This window comes from Sylvia atricapilla, chromosome 13 (assembly GCF_009819655.1).
Source record: "Sylvia atricapilla isolate bSylAtr1 chromosome 13, bSylAtr1.pri, whole genome shotgun sequence".
Taxonomy (NCBI): Eukaryota; Metazoa; Chordata; class Aves; order Passeriformes; family Sylviidae; genus Sylvia; species Sylvia atricapilla.
This window is the reverse complement of record NC_089152.1, coordinates 13001155-13024582: the sequence shown is the minus strand read 5'-3', so window position 1 is coordinate 13024582 and position 23428 is coordinate 13001155. Positions and strand designations below refer to the sequence as shown.

The window sequence follows — 23428 nt, the reverse complement described above, 5'->3', positions numbered from 1 at the left end:
TGTGTGTGTGTGTTGAGGCTCCAGGGTAGCAGCCGTACAGGCACAGCTCAAATGCTGGCTGTGGGGGTCCTGTCAGCCATGGGAAAGGCCAGTGGAGCTTTTCCAGCACTTGTTCATAGCTCTTGTCCATCTGCATACCAGGCAAAGGGCAAAGCCAGAGCTGAATAGGATTTAAGGAGGGATTTACAACAGGCAAAACTGTGGAGAGTTTGACGTGGAGATTAAAAGTGTGTCCATTAGTGATTTTTTTTTTTTTTTTTTAATTTAGGAGTTCTTGCTCTTAGAAGCAAGATTTGGGAACGATTTTCTTTTGGTGACCTGGTGAAGTCTAATTGTATCATTAGTTTTTTCAGGATCTTCCTTTTCTACCTCCTACTCTCCTGATCTACGAGATTTGGAAAAGTGGAAGGAAAGAACTGGAAGCTTTATAGTGAGAAGCTATAAAGACTAATTTAAAAAAAAAAGAGCAAAATTGGAAGGAAAAAGTGGGATGGGTTTTAGTAACAGGACATGATTTTTAAAAACTTCACAGCAGCTTTTGCTGTGAATATACTTTGCAATGAATATATTCTTATTTCTGTTATTTGAAACTGGATGTGTCTGGACACTAAGACTGCAGCTCTCGGAAGTGGAGGGTGGAGATCACTTCTTAAATATTTGTACAGGGAGGAGGACAAAGCTTGAAACTGCTATGAAAATAGCTCTTTACATGTCTCCAAGGGTAGGTTAACTGTGCAGGGTTTCACAAGGACCACTCCCTGGAGATATTTGAATAATAGATTGACATTATGGGGTGCAGTGAGAGGTGTGTGCATTTCAAAACCTAAGGAGAAAATTTCCTTCTCAAGCAAATCTTTTAGAAGGCATTTTTAGAACCTTTCCTGTGAAGGATTCCTCACCCTCTGTCAGTCCTTTGGAAATTGTGTTTTGTACCAACCACAGGGAGAACTGAGGTTTCAGTGGGCCAAATGATGAGGTGTGTGTGTCCTGACAGACACTCCACAAATCACATATGGCACAAGGAATACCTTTAGGTTTTACTTCCCCAAGGCCCAGTCCTGACCTTTCTGTTTTGGCCAGAGCTGTCACCAGCCCTGTCCAGTGGAAGGGGCTGAACTGTAACAGTTCCCCACAGCTCCACAGCAGAGCTGCAGGGCCCTTCCTTCCTTCCTTCTTTCCTCTGTGTGGTCTTGCACAGGGTGCATGGTAAATCAGCAGTGATCAGGTGCACTGTCATTGCTATTTGTTATTGAAAGTATTTTTGTACACCTATAGCAGCCCAACAGAAAACCAAGAAGACAAGGAAAATACCTCTGTGCAGGTGGCATAGCACAGTAAAAGGCATAAAGCAAGCTTGTCTTTGTGTAATATGCTTGCCCTAAGATTTACATCTAAATCTTTTAAAGCAACAATTAATTTAGGGATATTGAGATTGAAAGAACATGTGTATAAGTAGAGGATGAGCTTACACAGCTCTTACTCCTTTGAGAACATCTGAGGGCAGAGGAAACACCATGTGTGAGATGGAAGTCTAAATCAAATACAGTCTTAAGAAAAATCCATGTCTGTTTTTAAAAATACTTTTCCTTTTCTTGTGGTACATTTCAATGAAAAGACTTTGGTTGAGCTATAAGGTAGGTAATCTGGTTTTACTTTTTTTCCTTTCACCAACAGGGAAGAGGATTTACAAAATGAAACAAACCCCTCAAAATTATTTTTGCTGATGCATGTGAGTGTGTATTATTTTTGCTGATACATGTGAGCGTGTCTAATGGATCAGGGTTCTTAATTTCTTCTGAAAATGTTATTATGTCAGTGTTTGAGCTGCCTGTTCAACTTGCTTACTTGAATATGCTGCTCCTTCAGACCTGCATGGTGGATGGATCCTGCAGTTGTGGTGCATTTATGTAAAAAGCTCACTGATTACTCTTGCTGCAGGGCTCTCCCTTTCAGCCTTCTACTCTATTGCAAGACTTTGGTTAAAACACAACAGTAGGAAGTGGATTAGCTGGCTGTGATGTAGTAGTGAGTGTGAACTCTGTCACCCAAACCCCTTTCCTGCAAGCTTTTACTGGCATTGATGGCATAATGTGAAATATGCATTGGCTGGGAAAGGGAGACTTCGGTGCTTTTCAAAAAGGAAAAAAAGTGTCAGCTGCTTTCCGCTGACTTCAGCTGGAGAATATCTGGGGTAAATCTGACCGGTGTCTGCTTTTCAGTAAGCCACTTATGGCCACATCAACCAGTCACAGTTCTGGCTTGTAACCAAGAGCGGGACAATTATAAAGGTGAAGATTTAAAGATAGTTCCGGTTTTAGCTGAGTGGTGGTGATTGACGCCCACATGCTGGGGACACAGTTTGTTCCAAACCTCAAGCTGTGAGTTGATATTCAAGAAATTAATTGGTGTTTTCTCATTGATGCAAACTACTGCAGTGTTTGACTTGAAATTAATAACTTTATCTAGCTCAAGCTACAAGTAGTTCCAAAAACACTTACAGATGAAACAGCAGATTTGACTCTTTTCAAATTTTTTTTTTTTTTTTTGTATTGTTGGTATCTTTTTCTGTCCTTCATAAGAGTCAATTTTATGCCGGTTTTCTGTTGCTTTTAGAGTGGTTATTTTAGGCTTATCTTTTCATGTTCATGTCTTTGAACACAGCACAAGGCAGCTCTCTATGTTTGCTTTGGGGGAGGAGAGGATCAGTAGCTACTCAACAGGAAAGTGCCAGTGCACTTGCATCAGCTTTTCTAGTACACGTGAAATTTCCCAGTGATTTTTGTTACACATTTTAGTTGTTTCTGCACTTAGATCAGGCTCTAGAGAATATGGTTATTTTTAAACAGGCACAAAAAAGAGAATTTTTTTTAAATGTGAGTGAGCCACGGAGAAAATGTGTGTTTGTTTAATGACAATTCAGGACCAAGATTTAGTTTGAATGGCTAACTAGCATCACAATAAAAACTTTAAAAACTGAAGATTCTTCCTCAATACAAAAAACTCAACAAGAAGAAAAAGCTTATTCAAGACTGAAAAATAGCTAATAATAGAAATTTACTGTAAATTTTGTTTAAATATAATGGACAGTCCAGGAAAAAATTCAATTTTTTTCATATGTAACTAATGCCATAGTGAGTATGAGACCAGAATTGCATTGCTAGTAAAATTAAGTAGCTTTTGCCAGCTTCCATGAGGATTAAAAACAGTTCTGCAGTTTGTTCTAGATACCTTGAATAGTTTGACCTTGATTTTCAGTCTTGCCTCAAGAAGTTAAAATTGTATTGCCTTCCCTTTCCAGTAAGAGTAATGTAATAAAACTAAAGATGCACTTTTTCAGTCACAGCTGAATTTGATATTGGTAATTCGTGTAATTCAGAGTTTAAAGTGAAGTTGGTGTAAAGGAGCACAGAACTGGCCCCACCACTTGCTGCTTTGTAGTTCAGGGACTGATTTGTGTTTTAAACATTTGTCACAAGTCCTGGCAGAGGTCTGGACTAACTATTCCTTTTTGCTTTGCTTTTCAAGGTGCCGCCTGAATTCTCACTATGTCTGATGGGGACTATGATTACCTCATAAAATTCCTGGCACTCGGTGATTCTGGAGTAGGAAAGACCAGCCTTCTTTACCAATATACTGATGGCAAATTTAATTCCAAATTCATCACAACGGTGGGCATTGACTTCCGGGAAAAGAGAGTGGTGAGTTTGTATGAAGAATGTGCTACTTGAAATGGTGTCTGTCTGTGTTCTGCAATCAGTGTTACTGTGTGCTTCATTTTGTGAAGGCCTCATCTTGTCATTGCTGTGTACAGGCTCATTTCCTCAAAAATTAAAGAGCTGATTCCAAGAAACCACTTCTTTCTGCTCAGCAGGTGGTGTTGAGTGTGTCTACTCAGTGACTTGTGCACACAGTACCTGGAGTGGCACTTTTACTGTTGAACTCCTTTCACAAGGAAGGACTGAACTGTAGTAAAATGTTTTTGCTGGGTATGAACTGAAATGGCTAAACAAAGATGCAGTTTTTTAAATATGTGGATGAAATGGTGCATGCAGCTGATCTGGCTTCCTAAGCAGTCACCACCAGCAGAGAAGAATTATGAAATATAAGATTGCTTTTTTCAACCCCTGAATTTTTATTAAACTAAGCAAATGTCCTTCTGATATGAAGCTGAGCACTGCAGTATCATAACCAATTGGATGCTGGTCCTTACTGCTCTGAGAAATGGAGTTGGCACAAGCTTTTTGTTGTTACATACAGGTATTAAATGTTCTTCATTGTAGCCTGATGATTTCCTGTGTCCAGAAATCTGGATGGGGTAATGGGCATCATGCAGACTGGTTTTTAATGTATGACATCCACCACAGTAGTTCAAGGACTAGATATCTTAGTTAATGCCAAACTGGTCTCTTGAATAAGTCATTGTTCCTTTTGTGGGATTGTAAACATGGTGGTTTACTTGATCAGCATATTTGATAACTCAGGATAAGGTTTAGGCTTAGAGCCTGAATCTTATAATACATAAGCGTGCTGAATTTGTGGATCTCTAAAGATATGTTTGTAGCTCTTGTGATCTTAGATACAATGACATTTGAAGGTAAAGAAGATGACCTAACTTGAAGCATTCTAAACAAGAAATGAATCCATTTTTATCTGATCCTTCCAAGACTGATAGATGCCCTTATTTATTTTTTTCATGCTGAGCAAACTCTTCAGCTTTTATTTTTATCATCCAATTTCTGCTTCCTAAGCTGTGATCTGATAAGATCTACCCTCAGCAATTTTTCAGCAGCATTTTGGCAGCTAAGTAGAGATGTCATTATCTCTGAGCATATTCTGTTTGCTAATGAGTTTCTGCTACTACTACAAATACATTGCCAGATTGCATTGGTGCTTTCTTGTATTTTATTTGGAACATGATGTAAGGTAGCAAAAAACCAAGAAAATCAAAATACTAAAATTAATCTTGCCTCATGGCTCTAAATATCTGTCTAGAGTCCATAGTCTATTGGGTACTGGTTTTGCAGTTTCACTTTTACCCTTTTAAAAAAATATTCAAGTGGATGCAATATTAAAATGCATCTCATACTGCCTTTGTCTTGGTAAAGCAGGTGATTGAGTTGTAGTTGGGATTTGTGCATCAGCAGTGCTACTTTTGCTGCATTTAATGACTTTAAATGTCAGTTCTATTGTGTTCTGTGGCAACTGGACTGGTAACAGTCTTGCCAATTTACCTTTTCCAGGTGTATAGACCCAATGGGCCAGATGGTGTTGGTGGCAGAGGACAGAGGATCCATCTTCAGCTCTGGGACACTGCAGGGCAGGAAAGGTATGGCTCAAGACGGCACCAGGAGCTTACTTTAATAGCAGTGGAAAGCTTCATATGAGTACCCATTAAATTGTAACTGTAATTTACAACTGTAGAGCACAAAACCTGTAATTTCTGCTTTTTAATCTTTTTTTTTTCCATAGCCAGTGCATATAAATACTTTTAAAGCTTGACTTTTTAAAGTTCTCTTAAGTTTCTGTAAATATGTTGAGGTCTTGGGAAAGTCAGACAGGCAAAAGCATCTGAAAGGATTCTTTTCTGTTGGCCTATTAAAAGATTAGCATTCTTGTTGTTAGTCTTAAATTCAAGGGCTGATGTGTATAGGGGATAAATTTTTGTTCAAAGTTAGAATTTCACTATTGTTTTAATTTTTAATCTTGATCAAGGCATGCTTTATAGTAAGAGACTGTTTAAAGCTCTCACAGTCCAGTCTCCTTGATGCATTAGGCCTTGATTAGACCACAGTAATGTTAGCAATTTTTCCAACATGGTCTCTGCCTCAGCAAAACAACTATGAATATTTCCTTCTGGTTCATTCAGTCTTGAGTTACTTCAGTTCTTCTATGACTGTAAGCAATTACATTTTCAAAGTAACTTGTCAGATAAACAAATTAATTTCACTTTGCTGGTCTAGGTTTCGTAGCTTGACTACAGCTTTCTTCAGAGATGCCATGGGGTTTCTTCTGCTCTTTGATCTGACAAATGAGCAAAGCTTTCTGAATGTCAGAAACTGGATAAGTATGGCTTTTTTCCCTCTTTCTTTCTTTGCATGGGTGGAATGGGGAGTGGGGGTTATGTTTGTAAATACGGAGTCTCACTGAGAATTAGAACTTCAAGTACTGGTTTTTATGCCTTTCTCAGTAAAAGAACGTAAATGTTGTATTCGTAACTGTAATAGCTGCTAGGGCTCACCTGAAAATTCAGCTTTGCCTACTGGACTTGGATCTTAACCATATAAAAGAAAACTGAGACAATATCCTATCCCTGGCTCTGGTGCTGTTCAGTAATTTAAGTGTGGGAAGTCTATGCAAAAGTATTTTGACTCACCTGAAGCTTTGTCAGCAAAACTTAATGGGAGGCAAATGTTACTTGGCTGGTATATCTAGGCAGAGGAGTTCCCAGACTGCATCATCCATCTGGAGAGGGGAGTAGATCCTTTCCTGGCAGCTCCCTGTAGGTGTTTAGTGAGTGTAACTCCTGAAAATGCAAATGCCCAAGTTTCTGTGCTAACTTTGCCAGGCTTCTATTTCCTGGGGTTTTTCATTGGGTGTGTGACAGTGGAAGCCCACCTGTTCTCTGGCTCCCCAGTGCAAGTGGAGAAGTGCTGTGAGGCAGGAGAGAAGCAGCTTGGTTTGTGTAGTGTTCTACACAAACGTGTAGCACTGATTTGTGACCCTTCTTCGTGTTGGTGCTGCCAGGTCAGCTACAAATGCATGCATATTGTGAAAACCCAGACATTGTGTTATGTGGAAACAAGAGTGACCTGGAGGACCAAAGGATGGTGAAGGAAGAAGAGGCCAAGGAACTTGCAGAAAAATATGGGTAAGTAATTTTCTTCCAATTATTGCTGGGTTTAGAGCAGAATGAGATGTTTTCTGTAATGCTTTTTTCTGTACACTGGAAGGTTATTGTGAGAATAAGCATTTTGGAATGCTGAACTGGCTATGATATCTTTTTTTCTGTCTGATATTAATATTTTCTGCATTGCTTAAAAATAAGTACTTAGTCTTGCAATAATCTTGCACTGGAGATTGTGAAAATTTACACTGGTTACTGCCAAGCAAAGATTAGCCAAATGTTCTGGAAAAGAGAGAGAATTTGGCTAGAGAGGCAGGTGAATAATGGGGTCACTTCTTTGCTCTTACCTGTGCTGAGGCATCTGCACTCTCACAGCACTCAGGGAGTCTGAAAACTGAGTTAGACCAGTAGGAAAACAGGGTTGCCTTGCCCTTCCCCTTCCTGGCAGGCACAGGTCATGTGCCTCTGAAGGAAGTATGTGAAATCTTTATTCCTATCAGATACTAACTTGTACTTTTATTCTTCCTTAACTCTTTCATGGGGCTCATCTTTTGATTACATTTGCATTTCACTAGAATCAGAAACACGCTTCTGAAGGAAATAATCTGACACATTTGTTGTGTTTTAATTAACACAGTGAAGCAATTTTCTAGCACATGAACTGGATTCCTTCTCAAATGAAAACTGAGTTAAATGATGTGCTCCAACCACTAATCCACCTTCTTCTGGAGGGATAGAGTAAACTGCTCCAAAGTAAAGCCCACAAGACAGGTCTAGTGTGAACACTGGCTCCTCAGTGCAAGCTGCCTTGTTCTGCAGGCCTTCTGCTGTGTCATGATGTTTACTAGGTACAAATTAGCTTGCCTTGGCCTCAGAGAATCATTGGAGCCAAATCAGAAGCAATGTGTCTATGAGAGAAATGGGTTTAGTGCAGTAATATATTCTTACCTTTCCCTTCTCCTGTGAAAATGCTTGTTTGAAGTCCGTGTCACACAGACAACAGCAAGTGCATGTGGTACTTTAACCAGCTGCTGGTGAAGGAGCAAGAAGTTTTAAACAGCAGCAGATGGCATGTGACCATATCTTAAATCTCTTTGCATATGACTTCTGAAAATAATTTATAAAGTATTTATCTTTATGGCTGAAAATGCAACTTAATTTAGGAATAGTGAGCTAGAAGTCAAGGTCGTGGGTCACATCCAGTCTGTAGGCAGTTAAAAAGTTCTCTGGCCTGTAGAGGTAAGACAGGATTGCTGCTAGGAGTCATTTTCTCCTGAGGGGAGGCAAGATGAATCTGCTGCAGTGAGCAGTCTTCTAGTAACTAAAGTGTGAGATAGTGAACATCTCCTTCTGTGGAAGGGCCTCGCATGGATTTATGATGTATTTGAAACAGATTGTAAGAGACCTGCACAGACACGGATGTTTTTGGCTACTCATTGGGTCTTGCAAGTTAAGAAAGAAATACTTACAATTCTGAAGTGATGGTATCAGTTTCCTGGGCAGTAACACAAATGCAGCCACTGTAGCACCACACTGTGGGGAGCACTAAGTACAGAAGCCACAGCCTACAGACCCAAGCACTGTACTTTAGAAACCAAGGTGCCAGAAACTTTTCTTGACAAAGAGATAGGTGTTCTGAGCACTGAGATTTCTTCTTTTATGTGAGAAAGTTTAGAGTTTGGTGTCAATAGAAGAAAGTCACCTTCTGTTGTGATGAGTACCACCACATTGTGATTCTTTAGTGTCTTGCTTGCAGAGGAATGGCCATAGCAGCATTCCTTCTCCTGCAAGTACTTCATATGTCTGTGTGTGCACAAGTGTTCTCCTTACTGATTTCTGTGCACATCAGCTCTGGAGTAACTGCATCTCTTGCAGGGAACAGGGTTTAATAAAACAAACCTCAGGAGCACAATTTTGGGAAATCATCCTGACAAGTCTCTCTGTAAATTGTGGACTCCATTAACGTTTGCCCCTCTGACCTACCTTCAGTCAGCCATTTAATTAATTTCTTTTGCATTTCAGACCACGGAGCACTTAGTGTCTCTCTGCTATGCAGTAGCAGTGACAGTCTTAGTGTGAGTTCTAAGTACGTGGCAAGAATACTGTATTTTTTTTTCTCCTGTGAGTGACGGCTGTGTGATGTAAGGTTGTATTTTTTGTCTCCTGCAGGATACCATATTTTGAAACCAGTGCAGCAAATGGGAATAATGTAAGCAAAGCCATTGAAACTCTGCTTGACCTCATTATGAAGCGCATGGAACGCTGTGTGGATAAATCCTGGATCCCTGAAGGGGTGGTGCGCTCCAATGGCCACAGCTCTACAGAACAACTGAACGAGGAGCAAGAAAAAGGCAGATGTGGCTGTTAGCCCAGTTAGAGTTAATTGAATGTGTATGATACAGTACAGTTGCAGCTTACCTGTTTAACTTCGAGACAAATTGCTTTGTGTAGTTATTTAATGAGCTGTATTCTTGATATGAATTTTTATTTGCTTTCTCTCAAACAATATTGATCTTCATTTGTAAGGTATGCAGTTTATTAGTTGTGGGACAAAGGTTTACTTTGGTTTAGCACTGGATGTTCCTGGAATTCTCTGCTTGGGGGGAAAGGGGAGGAAAGGAATTTTCATTACCAAATTCAGAAACGTATCTCTATGGGCAGCCAGAAGGGATAGGCTTCTGAATGGAAGGGTTTGCAGTTGCCCTTGGCAGTCTCCATTAACTACACAGGGTAGGCATTTAGATTAGATATTGTGACAACTCTTGGTGTCTCCTAATAGCAAGATAACCAACTTACTTCTTGGTTTTAAACAGAAACATTTAATAATTTCACCAACTAATAACAATCTTAAAGAGCATATCCTGTGTTTTTCACAAAAGCCTAAAAGTAGTTTCTCTTTGCTCTCCTAATCCATCAGTTTTCAGTGTGAAAATCAAAGGGACGCTCTTCAGTACAGAATAAAAAGCTCCAGAGAAGCAAAGGCATGTGCACACAGAGCACTTGGGGCATGTCATGTAATTGAACATGTAAACTACAACTGTACTATATGAAATGTATCCAGCGCAGCCTGTGAGGCCTCCTGACATAATTTGAATTTCTAGAACATGCATGTATGTAAATTTATATGTAAATGGCATAACTGTGCATCTGTTATGTTTATTTCATATTGCTACTCATGTCTTAACAGGAATGTAAGGCAACCTAGATGTCAGGAAAATTCCATCAGAGTTGGTGCTTTGCACTGAATTTGTTTTACCAAACACAGATTGAGAATGTTTCTTCAAATTTGGATTGAGAAATGAATGATTATTGTCTTCTGCTGAGATGCAGCTAAGATACTAGTTCTGTAGATCAGTATTTCTATGAATTTATAATGCTCATTTTATTCTGCCAACCTTTGTGTCCTGAACACCTTGGTTACCATATAGTCATTTATGGCTTGTTCATTTCCTTTAGATTGTATTTTAAAACAAATAGAGTTACTTTTCTCTCCCCTCCGCTCCCATCAATCACATAAATGTAATTTTTGGTTTCAGTGGATCATGTCACTCTAACCATTTTTATTTATTCATATGACCTAGGAAACAATCAGTATTTTTTGGGCATTTGCCCAGACTGATTTATAAGATGTGCCTACCAAACTGTTTTCTACCCTGGCAGAGGTTGTATAATTGTGAGGTATTGCCAATTAAAGTTGTAACATGCCAAATTGAGTCTTGTTACAGACCTTCCACAGCAGCTTGTTTACAGAACTCCAAAGCTATTGCTTCTTTTAAAATTATGTATTTATTTATTTAAATATTCTAACTACTGCAATTTCAGGCAAGTATTGATACCAGTTATGTTATGAACATGAATTGCAGCACAGCAAAATTTTTGAAGGAAGGACCAAAAATGTTTCTAGAATAGTATCTAAGGAAAAAAGATTTGATATAGCTTCTCGTTATGATAATTAATACAAGAATAAGTGTTAAAACATGGTTCTTAAAATATTTTACACAGGAATGCATTGTTCTTTAACAAACACAATGTGTAAATATTAGATTTTTATCACAGCCTACACAGAATATTTTAAAAGTGCAATATAATTTGACTGCTCTGGGGCTAGGACAGAGGTAAAAGAAATTTATAGAGTATAGGGTTTTGGTTTTTTCTACTCCACTTCTAAAATGCTTGTAGACCGGAGTTACTGTAGTTTAATTCAGAGTGCCTTTTGAAGTTACCATCATGTTTCTGACCAGTAGAGTAAGAAACTCTACTGTAAGACACAATACATTTCAATGTACTTCAGTGTCTGAATTTCTTTTAATGTAACTCTTTGCTTTTCAGAGGGTTGCAGTGGAACTTTGTCATTCATTAACTTAAAATGGGAGTTTTCATGCTTATGGCTCCATCCAGTTCCTGAAAACTTTAAGGATTATTGCAACCAGATATTGAGCTAAGTGACTACTGAAATAGTGTAAAAATATTTCCTTTTGAATACTTATGTTTAAATTGGATATTAAATATTAAATACTGAAACTGTCATATCTGTGTCATACCTATTATTTGTAACTATTTACAAAGAGGATCTATATGAAATTGCTTTGATGTCAGCCTTTGAAATGTGCCATAAGATTTATCTGTTTGAATTATTGTGTGACAAAACTTCTGTTCCCTTTTAAATTCTCATGAGAAATCATAGTAAATGTTTCTTGACAGTAAATTACACTGCTATCACTAGACTAGTACTGGTTTTAAGAAACAAAGAAACAAGAATTCTTAGTGATGCAAAACTGTTATTTCAAGAAAAGTTGTTTCCATTCGGTGTCAGATGGAGACACTGTGATCTGTAATTGAACAAAGTTTTGGAATGTGTTTCCATTAAGATGGATTCTCCCAGGATTTCTTCTTATAATATAAAACAGTTAAACATAACCTGATATGAACTTTGCCAGCACTGTTGAAGTGAATTGTAACATTTCCTGTTGTCTCGGTTCAGTGTCAGTCTGTGTCCTGCACTGGTGTTGTGAGGATTCTTTGTTCAGATGTGTCCAAGGTCTGTGCTGGGACTGAGGTACTTTTTGGTACCTCTTGACCCTCTTGCACTGACCAAACCAGTCAGACGGGGCCTGGTGAGTGCTGGCTGATAGCAGGAGGAGCCCAAACCCAAACCCAGAGAAGACAATGGAGACATCAGTTCTGTGTTCCTGAGACATTCAGAATGCTGCTCATCTGAGCGTGTCACATGTTCAGAGCAAAGGGAATCAAAAAATACATTTTGTCAACTTTATTGCTTCTACAGAGGTAAGGAGCCCGATTTTTCAGAGTAACTGCTTCCATCAAGAGCAGTGTCTATTACCAGGTAGGTTATAATGTGCTGGAGGACATTGCTGCTGTTCAGAGGTTCCTTGACAGGCAAGAGAATGAGCTGAACTAAACCTCATTAAGGTTAAGAATGGCAAGTGTTACTGGGTAGTCCACCTGGGCTGCAATAACCCTATGCAGTAATGCTAGCTGAAACAAACAAGATTAAATAGTAGAAAAAGATCATCACCATACAAGTGATCAGAAATTGGAACAGGAGCTCAGGAAGGTTATAGAATCTCCATCCTTGAAGACTCTAAAAACTAAACTGGGGAGCCTGGTATTAATTTGTTCTGTTTTGAGCAGGGCTTTGCTCTAGATGATCTCCAGAAGTGTCTTCCACCCAACATGATCATATGTCTCTGACCCTACAAGTGCATTTGCCTGACAGTTGTTTATTCTTTCAAATGACTGCATGACAGTTCTTTTACTTCTGTTAGGAAACTTGTACAAGTATGTAAATACTTGCAGATCAGAGGTAGTCAGTTTAAGGTAGTCAGTTGAGATGTTTGGTGAAACAATTCTTGCTGTAGTAATCTGTGTCAAAAACAAATGAGATACTTGGTTTGCTGCAAAATCTCTTCTTCCAGTGAGGCTGGTTTTCAGCTCAATGCCTAATTCTGTCTGTGAATAACTATTAATGGAGTAGAAGTATATATCGTTTTTTTATAATTAGGCTGGATTCTGTCACCTGCAACCTTCAATCTAAATTGCCTTTTAGTCAGGAACAAGCACTTCAAACCTACAGCATTGTACAGCCTGTAGAGATTAGTGCTTTGATGTGAAAAAAAGAGCTGGGGGTGAAAACCTAATGGTAAGTGTTTGTATTATCACTGTGCATTCACATCCTATCTGTCTGCTGGACGTATTGGTGACAGTCTGTAATTCAAAATGTTTAAACTGTAGAAGCCAACAAAGACTTCACAACAGGAAAAAGCTGTCCTGTGCCAGGAAAAGTGAAATAAATACAGCCCATGAGGAAAAAAAATGCATAGGCAGGAAACTCAGTCAAACTGAAAAAGGAGAACAGCTCTGGACCTAAGCAAACTTGTTCACTATTTGGTTTTGCCTCTGGCTGTAAACTTGTCTTTATAGCTTCCCTCATAAGATTGGATTGTGTGTGTGTGTGTAGTTTGCTCTTATTAGGCGGGCTGCCATCTCTGTCGCAGGCACTGGGCCCTGGCTCTGGCCTGCGGTGTGAGTCAGTAACATCCTGCCCAGTGCTCTGCTCCTGCCCAGCTCTCCTGCAGCAGACGGCTGAGGTCTGGTTTTCAGCCAGACTGGGGACAGCCTCTGTGCTGATAAGGTGTCTCCACTGTGCTGAAGCAATTTTTCATTCTTCCTCTGGTATTAATACAGCACCAAGCTGACTGCCTTTCTTTTGTTCTAGAAACCAGAAAGCAAAAACTGCTTTAGAGGCATGTGCAATTCAACACATGGATTTTTCACCAGATACTCAGGTAGTTAATTTCTTTTAAATGGAAAGGCAGGAATTTTGATGATAAAGACTTATGTGGTAAGGAGGATTTCAGACTCAGAGCTGGGACAGCATCCTACAGGTGAAGAATAGAGAGACGATCCTTCTCCAATTCCAACAATTTGGAAGGTACGGGGCCTAGGATTTAGGTCCTTTCACAATAAACAGGTAACTCAAGGAGAGGGAACGGAAGGAGTAATAGGTACCTATATGATGTACAGAACCACTGGCTTTAGACATTATATCAAATTTTGCTTAGTTTGGATTTTACAGATACGAAAACAGCACAGAAAGTGTTGCCTCAATTTTACAGTAAATCAACTGTAGCCTTAAAAATCTGTATCGAACTCCCTTTTTTCCCTTGGGTTACTCCGTTTATCCTATTGTTAGCAGCGGATCGGTAATTTCTCGCCCGTGTGACACGCTTTTCCCCTCACAAAGGGCGGCCGCGGCCTGTGCCCGGGCGGGGCGGGCAGGGGGCGCTGTGGCGCTGCGGGGCCGGGCCCGCCCCGCGCCGCCGCCTCCGGTCAGCTGGGCCGCGCTTCCGCCCGCGCCGCCGCCGCCATGCGCATCGAGAAGTGCTACTTCTGCTCGGGGCCCATCTACCCGGGGCACGGCGTCATGTTCGTGCGCAACGACTGCAAGGTACCGCCCGACCGGCACCGCTCTCCCCGCACTGCTCACGGCCGCTCCCTGCGCCGGCCCGGCCTGTGCCGGCGGGCCCCAGAGGGGCTCGGTGTCACCGGCGCGCCTCACGCGGGGCGCTGACAGCCGGGGCCCTGTCCCGGAGCCCCTGTCCCGGGCCGGGGCCGCTGCTGGTGTCGGCACCGGGCCCTGCCGGGGTCCGCACGCACCGCCCGGGTGTGTGGGCGGGCGGGAGCCCGAGATGAGCGCAGCGGGTCAGAGCGCGGTGCTGAGAACACCGAGGCTGTGGGTTCGATCCCTGTACGGGCCATTAGCTTAAGAGCTGCAGTCAGCAATCCTCGTTGTCTGTAGGTCCGTTCCAACGCTGACTATTCCGTGAATCTGCGAAATTCATGTCTTACTGATCTTTAAATGTAAGGACCTGGAGCGATGCAGTAATCTGGCAGCTGCTGTGGCTGTCGGCAAGAGAAGGGGCTGAATTGTTTGTTTTCAGTTGTTACTAAGAAATAATACACTTAGGAGAGCAACACAGAATCCTCACCCTTTAATTTTCAGACTTTGGCTAAAGGTGGCAGCAGGTGGGTGCTGGGCTGTGGGCAGTGCGGGCTGCCGGCTCCGGGGGCGGGCTGAGGGCCCGTGTCCCCGCGGGGCTCGGGGCTCAGCCTGGCCCGCTGGGCCTGGCCCCCATGGGCCTGGCCCCCATGGGCCTGCCCCCATGGGCCCGGCCCCGCTGGGCCTGGCCCCCATGTGCCGGCCCCGATGTGCCTGGCCCCGCTGTGCCTGGCCCCGCTGTGCCTGGCCCCGCTGTGCCTGGCCCCGCTGTGCCTGGCCCCGCTGTGCCCTGGCCCCGATGTGTCTGGCCCCGATGGGCCTGCCCCGATGGGCCTGCCCCGCTGTGCCTGGCCCCGCTGTGCCTGGCCCCGATGGGCCTGGCCCCGCTGTGCCTGGCCCCGCTGTGCCTGGCCCCATGTGCCGGCCCCGCTGTGCCTGGCCCCGATGTGTCTGGCCCCGATGTGCCGGCCCCGATGGGCCTGGCCCCGCTGAGGCTGTCAGAGCTGCGCGGCCGTGGCGCTCGGGGCCTGCCGCGGCCTGGCGGGGTTACACACAAAACGTTGTGTATCGTTTCCCGGCCTCTGCCGCGCTCCGGATCCTTGCTGCGGGCCGTCGGAGCCGCCGGCGTGAAGCGAAGCTTGCTGAAATCGCTCCCTCCCCGGGCGGCCGTCAGAAGAGACCGCGGCCGGGGCTCGGGGCCGCGCTGACACGGGCGGTGTGCTCACCGCCGCCGGCCCGGCTGGTGCCAAGGTTACCTGCGAACACAGGCTGTGAAAAGGCAAAATACAGCGGCAGGCGTGCCCGAGTTTAGGTGAAAAAACCTGATAGAAGAGTGTTTAAAAAAAAAAAAAAGCTTTTCGAAGATGGTTGCCTTAATTAGAAGTTTCGTGTTTTCTGTTAATTTCTTTTAGAATGGACTGTTATTAGGTGGGGAGGAGGATATGGCTGTAGGAAAAGAGGGTTTTCAAAACCTCATGAATAACGTGTAGTTCTGACATTTTTTAAGTGAAAGAGTCTAGTATTCTGTAGAATAGCTAGAAAAATAGGGGAAAAAACCAAAAAGCCCAATTAAACGTTTTGTCATGTGCTTTAGCAGCTTTCAATAAATTCAGTCCAGGACTTAACTAATGTGCTTAGGACTCCTGCAGGGTAATCTTTGAGGTTTAAGGCTGCATCCCAGAAAACAGACGTTTCTCTGTGTGTGTTGCGTTCAGTGTGAGAGGTGTGAGGATTTTTTGTTGTTCTCAGGATGGTACTGTGTCTAAAAAGTGCTGGCAGCTGTAGAAAATTGTTTATTCATACTACAGGTTTGGCTTTATGGTTATTTTTGCAGCTGATAATTCTCAGAACTCAGGTGTATTTTATGATAATCAGCTTAATTGTAAGTACTTCTGCTTAACCCTGGCAGCTGTGAAAATGACTTTATAATGAAAAAAACAGCATTAGTGCTTGAAATTATTTTTGTTAATAGCTGTATTTTTTGTAAAAATACTGGCATTTGGAAACTGAGTATAATTTCTAATGAGCAGTATTGTTAGAGTAACCTGAAGTGTTTGATATCACACTTGCAGTGGGGCATGAGTAATATGATTTCACTAAGATTTTTCTTCTTTTTCATCCCCTTCTTTAAGATATTTAGATTCTGCAAATCAAAATGCCACAGAAACTTTAAAAAGAAGCGAAATCCCAGAAAGATGAGATGGACTAAAGCATTCCGTAAAGCAGCTGGCAAGGAACTGACAGTGGTAAGAAACTGAATTGGTTCACACATTACATTAGCACATTAAAATGGCTCTTTCTGTGGCACACAGGCTGGGCTGGTGGCTTGAAACAGTGTCATTTAATGAAATGAGCTGGGGAGAAGAGGGATTGTGGAAGACAATGTGAGAGGTTCTTGAGAGTGAGCTGTTCATTCAGCTTGATTAAAAAAACCCTGGATCTTCCCCCTTCGGGATGGAAGCCAGTGTCAGGTGTCTGTGCTGGTAACACGTGGTGGCTCCCAAGTCCAGGGCATTTTTCCCCACCAACAAATCCTCTGCTCTCTGTACATATACAACTGGTAGCTGTATTTCTTCACAAACAATCTGAGTTACCAGGTACCTCAGGAATCCTCTCAATGTAAACCCCTAAAGTATTTATCTATGAAGTCTTCTTAAAGCTTGCAGTGTAGGAAAAATCTTTGCATAGAGAGGAATGTTTGAAAAACAGCATGAGACCTCAAATGCAATTTCAAAACAAAGTTGCTTCAGTGCTAAAAGTATTAAACATTTACATTTGGGGGGACAGACCTTAAATAATTTAAGAATTACTGTGACTTAATTTCCTACTTTTTTACAGGCTATTAAAAATTTAGTAAGCATTTTGACACAGTTATTTCCTGCCTTCTGTGGATCTTTCCAAGGGAAAGAATGTGATTTTATTTTTTAATGTGATTCTGAAAAGCCGTGATTAATTAGTATCTTCAGTAATTGTGTTTCTTGCTTTTGAGTTGTTTCTGGCTATGTCAAATTACATTTTTGAAAATAAGTGAATTTAAAATTACCTTATACATGTCTGAATAGGTTACAATATGTTCCAGTTTTGAGATACATAATGTGTTTTAAGGATAAAGCCAATATATGAACTTGATGCTGTGTAACTCAGCTTTACCTCAACGAAACACAACCTTTGGGCAGGGAGAAGTCCTCAGATAAAACTGATAAAAAGCTAAGTGTGTCTGGCAAAAAACAAACAAAAAAACCCACCAAACCAAAAAACCAAGAAACTTTTTTTGTCTTCAGCCCATGGGGATGAGGGGATGGTTGGGGGATAGCAGCTGTTATCGATTGAAATATTTCACAATTTCAATTTAGAAATACTGTTTCAGTGTTCTTAAAACGAAATAGAGGTTGGGGTTTTTTTTTAAACCATTACAAGCTGTTGAGTAGAACTTATTTGTGCTGCAATAAATGCTTTTGAATCTACAGGTTTTCAATTTCGCCTTCCACCTGTCTAATCTACTCTGTATTTCCCATTCCACATGGGTTTTCTCTGTTCCTTTTGTCTTGCTAAATAGAAAATAGCTGTGGGAGCTGTTGTGGTAAATAGTTCTCTTCAGACAAAGCGCCATGGCTCCTGACACTTTGAGGTCAAACACTCAACTTGATTTCCTTCTCATATTTATCTCTAATGGTTGTTCAAGCCTAGGAATTGAGCTTCTGAAAGGGGGGGGAATATCCTGTAAAATATTCAATTATATGAGTGACTGCTACAGTAAGAATGTATTGATCTAAATAAGGTTCTGCATATAGTCTGTATTTACTTTGTTTTGATACAGGATAATTCATTTGAATTTGAAAAACGTAGGAACGAACCAGTGAAATACCAGAGAGAGTTGTGGAACAAGACTGGTGAGTCATTAGAGAGAAAAAACCAAAAGATGATTTTTTTACTTATCATGAATGTGTTTTCAAAAGTCTTCTTAGAGTATTGACAGCTTGTAGTGATTGTGTTTGAAATTACTGAAATCATGACTAAGTTCTTTGAGTTGTAAACAGTGTGGAGTTTCACTTGATGTTTTTTTTTCAGAAACTGGTTTGAAAATAAGGACCAGAAGTCCTTTATTTTGAATTGTTGTCTTCAAAACCTCTTAGTGGTTTTACAGTTTTTTAAGAGGCTTCCAATGTAAACCTTTTGCACTGATGCAGTTGTTTCTATTTGTGCTCAATCCACTTCAGTTTGTTTCGTAGAATCAGTGCCATAAAATAGGAGAATAATATCCTTATATTTATGTGAATGAATGCCACAAAGGAGAAGATGGTAACTTGCATCTTTTTTCAAGTAAGAGTCTTTTGCAGTGATGGTTAACCACAGAAATTATGTGTAGGCACAAAAGTGGAAGCATAAATAAGTTGTAAAATACAAGTAATAAGAGTTGCTACACAGAACATTCCCTTATCCTGCTCTTTGGAGAAGGAGTAGTTTCCTCTATATAGTGTAAGGTTGCCTCTGGTATTTGGGTATTATGGGAGCATTGGTAAGAGCTGTCTTACTAAAATAGCGTGGATTTTCTGCTGCAGGGACTTAAGCACATTTAAAACAACTTCTGATTTATTTCAGTGGATGCAATGAAGAGAGTCGAGGAAATAAAGCAAAAGCGCCAAGCCAGATTTATTATGAACAGGTGAGAATTATTTGTGTGATGGGCTCCCCTTGTGTGTGTGTGTTAGCCAACCTTTCCAGAAATGGGATGATCCACTTTTAAAGAGTAATTTGCTTTGTATATACACAGTCATCCAAAGGATGGGGTAAAATACACAGGTTGGGCTCTTACCCTGTGTTATTGGCTGTCCAAGGAAATGTGGCTTTTGGACACTCAAGGATAACAGTTGTATTGTAGTTCTTGGTTGTATACAGAGTCTTAAATTTAAATAAAACTCTGATAGGAGTTGAAATGGTGCTGTGTTTTCTTGAATTGTTCTTCAAATACTTTTAACCTTTATTTCCTCATAATAATAGTTATTTAAAGCCTAGACAGACCTTTAATGAGAGATACCATGCATTAAAATGAAAACATACATCTCCTCTTTGAAGGTAACTAAATCTAATTTTTCCCTTTCTCAGATTAAAGAAGAGCAAAGAGTTGCAGAAGGCAGAAGACATCAAAGAAGTCAAACAGAATTTACACCTTCTTCGTGCTCCCCATGCAGGTAAGAACTTGATCTACTGGTTTGCCTACACACTTTTAGGATTAATGACTTACTCTACAGATCAATAATCCCATACATTTGTCTTAAAATTAATTTGTCTGTTGAATATGGGGAATAGTTCTTGCCACTAAATGTAAGCAGTGTCTTTGTTCTGAATAAAATATACCTTTTTATTTATCTAGTCCTGCATTCATCCTTTCTTTTCCTTATTTCGAGTGTCTTAAATTGCACTCACTATCTGGCACTCCATGAACTACATGAGGAAAGCAAAAAGGAATCAAATTAAAATTGAATTAATAGGAATAAACTCAAGTGTTTATTTCTGTATTTGGCTTTTCTTGTATTAAATCAATGATACACAACACTGTGTAGTACATCAGCTCTCTTCTTGGTATTCTGCAGTTCTGATGGCAGAGAGAAGAATCAAATCTAAATCTTGGATTTTCCTTTTTCTTTGTTTTTCTTCTTGGTCACCTTATTGAGAGTTAACATTCTTGCTGTCCAACACAGCATTCAGGAGGGCTTAAATCTTCATTTAAAAACTAATGTGAGAAGGCCATTGATCTGTAATAAGTAATGAATCTTTGTAATCCTTTGCAAGGTTCTGCCAGGTGTTGGCAGCTGTACCAGCTCATCATAGCAGATGAAAACACGTTTGACTGCCTTTTAGATTTTGCATAAAACCAGCATCAGCTTTTCTGCTAAAAAAAGAACAGTTTTAGCAGGTGATGGAGGTTAGTAGTAAATACCTTTGAGCTTGATGGATTTGCTCATAAACAAGTCTTCAAGCGATGTGTTTAGGCAGTTTCACCTGGAACAGACGCGTATATTGTTCAAAGAAAAACGGTTATTTGGGTTTAGAGAAACATGGTGAATTTGATTTGGGTTTTTTTTTTTTTTTTTTTTTGAAGGTACACCAAAGCAGCTGGAGGACAAAATGGTGCAGAAGCTACAAGAGGATGTGCCTATGGAAGAAGACTCTTAAAGTGCTTTTATTTGCTATTTACACCTCTTCAGCAGTTAACAGTTCCTCACTGCCTCACCTGACATCATTCAGAAATGTGCTTACAGTTGAAGAAAAATGCATTTTAGTGAATAGTGGTTATTTACAATTTGAATTATTTTTTATTGAAAAATAATAGGATGGATACTACTTTGGGCAGTACTTAAAATTTTGCAATTTGAGAAAACCTTGTCAGCAGGATGGAGAGTGTGGCATTATTGTTTGAGATAACGTGTGCTCTTTGGAAAGTTACACTTTTTCTGGATAACTTTTCCATGTTCATGCAAATAATTAAATAATAAAAGATACTGGCCCTGAGCTTTTCTTACTTCTTCTGTTGTTCTTTCATAGAGGTGAAATCAGATAAAAAATCTATTTAAATGATTACAATGTGGGGCAGGTTATATTAATTTTCATCATTCTGGTGTGGTCTATACTTATTTTCTTTCTTGTCCTGGGAAAATTTTTCAGTTTGAAGAATATAGTGTTTGTTCTATCACCTTTTTAAGTCAGACACCCCAGGATTCCATTGCAGTTGACACCTGGCAAAGCTAGTGTTGATGCAGGACTTAGGTTGTGGAATAGTAATGGTGATCTCACCTAGTCTGCAGTTGGCCCTGCCCCCATCCTCACCAACCAAAATTCAAATGCAATGTCTAATCAGGCAGATGGAGATGCTCAATAAATCACATTTTAGACTGTTTTTACCTGACTCCCAGGATTATTTTGATGGAAAAGATGCTGCTAAATTGCAAATATTTTGCATATTGGAGGGGTACTTATTCACTGTGTCAGCACTGAGATAATCTGCTGGCAGTTGAAAACCATTTATCTGCAACAGCACGATCAAAGAAAGCTTTCAAAGGCATTTATAGTATTTGCTGTCACATTATGCTAGTTATCCTCAAAAATAATAATTTGTAGTTCTCTTCCAAACTTGGATATGTACTATAGCAATCACTGGAAAACCTCACAGCTACCACCCACCTGTGTATTGTGTAGTTCAGAGAAAAATCATATTTAAACTTACCTAAGGTTCATTGGGGAGTGTGTGACATGGACAGGCGTTGTACTCAGTTTTTCATCTCTTGATTTATGAGTTATATGTAGAAAATGATGTATTTTAGTGAGAATCCAAGTAATAAAATATAATTTCTTATTTTAATGAAGTTAAAATTTTGCCATTGTTTAAAGTTTGCTGTTAAGGCCATAGCTGATAGCATTTTAGGTGTCCAATATTAGTTTTTCCCCTGTAAACTGTATTGTAAATACCATCTGAAAAGCATATGGGAAGTTGCCCAGAAAATGTGTCAGTGGGGTAAAATCACTAAGAAAGTACAGTATAAATACAGTGTATATGTGCTATATGTACATCAAAATGCTTGGGCTTGTGGAGGGAGATACAGCATGTTAATTTGTATAGCCTCACATAAACATACTAGTTAACATCTCAGCTCAAGAAATGGTTTTTGAATGGCCTTTTCTGTTGTAGTACTTGATGTCCTTAATCCTTGAGGTGGGATACTTAATCTAAAAATTGTATTATGTACAATTTTTTTTATTTACTAAATTTTAAAGATAGGATGTTGAGCAAGTGCTGAGTTTTAATTTTCTGCCAAAATAGGGAAGTAAATATGTGCAAAGCAGAAAAGGTGATGAACCCAATGGAGTGTTAATTAGTATTTATATTAAATATTTTACTTCATCTGAGTTTAACATTAAATAATTTGCATTACATAATATCTGTAGTTCTGTTCACCTATCTTTAAATGAATTGCAATAATTACTGGTTTGTGTGCTCCATAGAAGTGTATCTGTCGGATTATTAACCCTTTCCTGTGAAGGTTTGTAAGTGAAGTAGCCATCGTGCATCAGCTAGGAGCCATGTGAGGAGCTTGCTACAACCATCAATCCTGAACACTGCCAGCCGTACGAGTGGCTCAGCCTGTGTGTGCCTCAGTGCTGCTACAAGTGCAGGCAAAGGCTGTGGAAGTTAATCCCGAGTTACCCCACTGCCAGATGTGCCATTTCTCTCTGGGCAGCAGACTTGCAGCTGGCTGTGTATACCTTGTAGTATGTAGGAGGTAGTTGAGCTTAAAAAATTTGTCATGAGTAACATCCTTGCAGCACCTGGTGAGAGAGTGCTCTGGTGATACATGTTTTTTTAAAAATTAATTGCTGTGATCTCCTCTTGTCTGTCAACTGGAGCACAAGGTGAGGGAGGAAGAACTGCAACTGAAAATCGTGGGGCTGGTGATCATTCTGAACATCTCTGCAAAACCCACTGCATGCAGAGGCCTTCATGGGGAGCTGCTGAGCTGCAGAGGAGTGGTGGTTTTCTTTCAGGAGGCTGGTTGTCTAGCCACATTTGTAGTAGAAATTGTTATTATTCAAGATATTTTGGTGGAGATCTACTTTCTTTGCTTGCTTAAGATGAAAATTTTAGATTTTTTGTTTTGTTTACAAGACTAAAGAAGAGAGAAGGTCCAACTGAGCAGTATCCTGGTGGCTGGGGATAAATACTGCCAAATATGAGGAAGAAAACACATTCCTCTTTCCACCTGCACAGCTCTGGGTCAGACAGTGGAGTTTGGGGATAGGCACAGGGGGAGCCCTCCTCTGCCTCCTGTGTGTGGGGCTGAGCTGTGCCCGGCCCCTGGGGAGGCAGGACCTGCCATTGCTCCCCAGGAGCAAGTTGGAGAGATGGCATTTTATGAGCAGCACATTGTTATTCAGAAGAGATCCTGGTTTAGTGTCATACATCCAAATCACTGGTCCTGTCTGTGCAGAGAACTAGTAGGAGCAGAGCCCAAGGTGCCTATGAGAACAGACTTACAAGACAAATGATGATGACGGTGTGTGAATATTTAATC

General features: G+C 40.6%; 3 protein-coding genes across 3 annotated transcripts in view; all 3 read left to right on the top strand.

Moving 5' to 3' along the window:
• CCPG1 (cell cycle progression 1) overlaps nt 1-3631 on the top strand; it is a 52045-nt gene extending 48414 nt beyond the window's left edge. Inside the window, exon 12 of the mRNA XM_066328467.1 lies at nt 3526-3631. Within this exon, the coding sequence (XP_066184564.1) occupies nt 3526-3536 (11 nt within the window). The 3' untranslated portion in view covers nt 3537-3631. The remainder of the gene's footprint in view (nt 1-3525) is intronic.
• Nucleotides 3546-11371, top strand: RAB27A (RAB27A, member RAS oncogene family). Its single transcript, XM_066328471.1, has 5 exons — nt 3546-3698; nt 5241-5326; nt 5961-6064; nt 6745-6868; nt 9014-11371. The coding sequence occupies exons 1-5, from the start codon at nt 3546-3548 to the stop codon at nt 9210-9212; spliced, it is 666 nt and encodes a 221-aa protein (XP_066184568.1). The 3' UTR covers nt 9213-11371.
• Nucleotides 11372-14167: 2796 nt separating this feature from the next.
• Nucleotides 14168-20873, top strand: RSL24D1 (ribosomal L24 domain containing 1). Its single transcript, XM_066328463.1, has 6 exons — nt 14168-14312; nt 16496-16609; nt 18181-18253; nt 18963-19026; nt 19467-19552; nt 20464-20873. Exons 1-6 carry the CDS (start codon nt 14232-14234, stop codon nt 20535-20537), a joined length of 492 nt encoding a protein of 163 aa, XP_066184560.1. The 5' UTR covers nt 14168-14231; the 3' UTR covers nt 20538-20873.
• The last annotated feature ends 2555 nt before the right edge of the window (nt 20874-23428 follow it).